Genomic DNA, 4,189 nt, shown 5'->3' with positions numbered 1-4,189 from the left:
AAATTAATTAATAATTAAATATTTATGATTTTTTTTTATTTTATTAAATTTTTATTTAACGATTTATTTATTTATTTCAACATTTATTTCATGATTTAATTTTTAGTAATTTGGCCGTCCATAATATAGGACGTTTCAATTGTTTAGCTCGAATCGTAATAGATGTATAAGATGTAAAAAAGCATATATTTTAGTGACTAAAATATTATTTTTAGTGATCTAGGCTATTTCACTTTTGTATTTATATCACAATTTATTTTAATTGCATTGAAAATCATTTATGTGTATATATAATTCTCATATTCTGAGATGTTTTTCACCATGTTTTGAATCACTTTGTATAGTTACAGTGTTCCTTTCAGTATTTTTGAGATATTAATATTTTTTATACTTATATTAATATTTTATTATGTGTGTTTTATTGAATTATTATATAAAAATAAAATAAAACACACATAATAAAATATAAATATAAGTATAAAAAATATTAATATCTCAAAAAAAGATTTTTATTTTTATATTTTCCTTTTCATTTTAATTTCAGTTAAAGTTTTAATAATTGTATAGCTTTTTTTATACATTTTATTTAAATGTTGTTATTTTAGTACATCAAGATAAACTAAATGAAAATGAAAAATGTTGCTTTGGCAACTAACTGAAATAAAATAAGTATAGGCCTATATTTATATATATTTTTATTTCAGTTAATGTTTATTTAATCTGAAGTAACAAAAATATATTTTAATGATTTTAGAATATAATGGCTTATTTTTTAACGCTTGCAGTATTCTGTGTAGTCTCAAAAACTGTCTATAATATTTATATAAGAATGAGAAAATGTTGTTTATTGCTTGTGTGTTGTCAGTTAATACGCAAAACTGTAAGGTGTAATGTTGAAAAAACAACAACAACATTCAGCAATATTTTTGAGCAGGTAAGAAATGTATTTATCAAAAACATAACTTTGTCAGAAGTCAGAAAGAGCTTTGTTTTACTGTCACAGTACATAGAGAAAACAACAACAACAACAACAACAACACACAGATAATAAAAAATAAGATGTATTTAGATATAAATAAACCAAATAATAGAAAAAAAAATGAAATATATATATAGTAAGTTGAAAAATATATATATAATAAACTTTGGATAAAATTACTTCCACTAAATACCTTAAATATAGTAAACGTAAAATATTAAAACATTTATCAAGGTCTCAATGAAGCCTTTAAAGAATCGACTCGTTCGAACGAACCTATTCGGTCAAATGAATCGTTCTCAAAGCTGGTTTCCGCTCATGTTTACGCCCACAAGCAGTTCAACAGATCGCTGCTAGCACGAAACGCTCTGATTGGACAGAACGAACAACTCGTAATGTGAACGGCCAATCAGACGCGAGTGCGCTGAGCATCCTGGGACTTGTAGTTCGGATGCGTTTTATCCTTTTTTCGTCCAAAACGTTCTCATTCCGAGTTATTGTTTATTCTTTGACTAGCTGTTAGCAATCATCCAAAAACACCACATCAGCTGTCTAAGTAAAACAGCACTTCAAGACTAACGAAATGACCGGTTTTGATAAATGAATACATGTAAATCAATAATTTTGATAATAAACAATTTTATAACCACAAAAAGAAGTAATATGTAAATGGCAACAGTACAGTAGTTAATAAAAGAACGCAGGTTATGCATGCATCAACATAATAAATAGTCAAGCAAATGCTTGTGTCATGATTTCACAACGGATTCATGCACGAACTGTTATAAAACACAACAATACAAACCTCTGTTTTAAACACGCATGTGTCTATTATTATTTCTAAGAAGGTGAAACCCGTGAACAACACAGTGCGACATTGTAGAAATCTGCATACTAATGATCTATAGCGGTTAGTATGTGTAGACAAAAACACATTAAATACTAAAATAAAAAAGCCGTCACGCATTTTATTTTGAACTGTTGAGCTCATTATTATTACATCGTGACGTAGGCAGCGTACGCAGCGTGACGTCACGGCAGGCGCAGTATTTAATTAGTGCAAGCTTCACGAGTAATTAGCGCGCGCGGGTCAGAGGTGCGACACAGCATGCCTCCACTGGAGAAAACCCAGCGTCCCAAACCTTTCAAACAGAGGAAGAGTTTAGGTATGTGTCTTTAAATAATGCACGAGGCTCTCTGATGGCATGCTGTGAAATGCAAAAGTTGTCTTTACTTTACTTTTGTGTGTGTGTGTGTGTGTGTGTGTGTGTGTGTGTGTGATATTGATCACCGATCAGCTACGAGGAAGCAAGAGGTGGTGGGAATCCGAACTAAGTTTCCGACTAAGATCCCGGTAAGGAGCGCCGGTTCTGAGTTCAACTCGTCTCTTACCGGCGGTGTGCGTTAATGAGAGTGTGTTGCAGGTGATAATCGAGAGATATCAGAGAGAGAAGCACCTGCCGCCGCTGGATAAGACCAAGTTCCTCGTGCCTCAGGAGCTCACCATGAGTCAGTTCGTGAGCATCATCAGGTCTGTCTTCTAATCTGTGTGAGGAGGCTTCAGATACACTCTCATCTGACTGTCTAAACTAACTTTAGTGCTCATTTTCTTAAAGGGGTGTGAATGTAAAACTTTTTTTTTATTTTTTATTTTTTTATTTAATTTGACACTTTATGAATGTTAAACTTCACTAATATATGTGCAGTACTTTTAATGTGTATATACATACACACACACACACACACACACCATACTAGTTTCATTCATAAATTAAATGCAATTTAAAAATGTAAATGGTTTTAAGTTTCATTCATAAAATGATTAAATGCAAGTGGAATTGTTTTTATGGATGTGAAAATTTAATATAACGTTTTTACATGATTAAATTATATATTTAGTGATAATAAAAATTAAATGCTTTTATTGTATTAAGGTTCTATGATTGTGGCACTTAATGTGAGAATCTATAATGTAGTGTAGCTTTTCACATTCATAGAAATAAATATGAATAGTTCAATTATAACACAAATATAAGTTTTATTGTATTAAAATTCTATGCATGTTTAAAAAATGTGTAGATTAATATAATTTCATATTCATGGAATGTCATAAATTAGTAGTGCATATAATTTGTGAATGTGAAACTTGAATATTTTCATGTTCCTAAAACAAATATTAATACAATGACTTTGTATTGTATTCGATGAATGTGGAACACGTTTTAATCATTCGCATTTTTTAAATATAATTTCACGTTCATAGAATGTCATAATATTAGTGCATATCATTTATGAATGTGACTCTTTTTATAGATCTGCGCACTATATGCATGCAGAATTAGTAGATGATGGAGCATATAATACTGGTTCTGTGTGCTTCATGCATTTCTCGCACTGCACTAGTATTGGTAGTAAGCTCCAGTGAACAGCCCTGAGACTCCGCCGAGGTGCTCGAGGCGTCAGCTGATCGTCACCTGGCTGGATTTAAGCGCTTTCTCACGCTGTGGCTTTTCCTCATGTCTGATCTGGTTTCTCAGGAATCGAATGACCCTGATGCCCACTCAAGCTTTCTACCTGCTGATCAATAACTCTGGCATCGCCAGCATGTCTCTGACCATGGCTCAGCTCTATAAAGACCATAGAGATGAAGACGGCTTCCTCTACATGACGTACGCCTCACAGGAGATGTTCGGACACTGTAATAATAACCGGTGATGTGGTTTGGGGGGGGTCTAAGGTCTTATTTACTTCACTGAACTGTGATTAAATATTTAAGTCTTTGTATATAATGTTAGCTTTTTAGATGTACTATTATTTTCTAATGTATGTTTTAATGGAGTAATAAAATGTCTTTAATCGGTGCATCAGTCACTAGAGAGAGACGTCCGTTCATTCATGTGCTGCAGAAGCGTCCTCGAATATGCCCGACTAATAAAACTGAATGTCAATCATATATTGGTTAATCATGTGGTGATAGAAAATAAAGGATATTGTTTGTTTGATGCTGCACACCGTTGCATTTGGGTTTCTTATTTGATTTTGTCTTTAATTCGCTGTTGAAGCAAAGCAGTATTTCATTGCCTTTAAAGAAAAATTAACTTTTACATGTATTTTCTATAATACTGTTTTTTTTTTTTTTTTTTTTTTTTTTTTTTTTTTGTTTACATTTTTAGAGGGGTAGAAAGGTGTTATCAGCAGTAAATCAGATAG

The 4,189-nt window shown here is 31.8% G+C and overlaps 1 protein-coding gene across 2 annotated transcripts; it reads left to right on the top strand.

The window, feature by feature from the left end:
- Positions 1–2,041: 2,041 nt before the first annotated feature.
- map1lc3c (microtubule-associated protein 1 light chain 3 gamma) lies at positions 2,042–3,988 on the top strand. 2 transcript variants are annotated; one of them, XM_016249921.1, is made up of 4 exons: positions 2,042–2,145; positions 2,278–2,333; positions 2,404–2,510; positions 3,517–3,988. In XM_016249921.1, the coding sequence occupies exons 1-4, from the start codon at positions 2,088–2,090 to the stop codon at positions 3,692–3,694; spliced, it is 399 nt and encodes a 132-aa protein (XP_016105407.1). In that variant the 5' UTR covers positions 2,042–2,087; the 3' UTR covers positions 3,695–3,988. The 2 variants fall into 2 exon arrangements, with proteins under 2 accessions (XP_016105407.1, XP_016105406.1); XM_016249920.1 differs by having other exon boundaries at positions 2,266–2,333.
- The last annotated feature ends 201 nt before the right edge of the window (positions 3,989–4,189 follow it).

Source organism: Sinocyclocheilus grahami, unplaced genomic scaffold, assembly GCF_001515645.1.
Source record: "Sinocyclocheilus grahami isolate Dianchi unplaced genomic scaffold, SAMN03320097.WGS_v1.1 scaffold959.1, whole genome shotgun sequence".
Classification (NCBI taxonomy): domain Eukaryota; kingdom Metazoa; phylum Chordata; class Actinopteri; order Cypriniformes; family Cyprinidae; genus Sinocyclocheilus; species Sinocyclocheilus grahami.
Note: the sequence above shows the minus strand (reverse complement) of the source record. Positions and strands in the feature narration are given on the sequence as shown.

What these genes read in the sequence shown, in the direction of transcription:
- map1lc3c (XM_016249920.1), top strand. Translation starts at nt 2,088, where the DNA reads ATGCCTCCACTGGAGAAAACCCAGCGTCCCAAACCTTTCAAACAGAGG. An exon ending in AGTTTCCGACTAAGATCCCG is followed by an intron (nt 2,334 to 2,403) that starts GTAAGGAGCGCC and finishes AGTGTGTTGCAG; the next exon opens with GTGATAATCGAGAGATATCA. An exon ending in CAGTTCGTGAGCATCATCAG is followed by an intron (nt 2,511 to 3,516) that starts GTCTGTCTTCTA and finishes CTGGTTTCTCAG; the next exon opens with GAATCGAATGACCCTGATGC.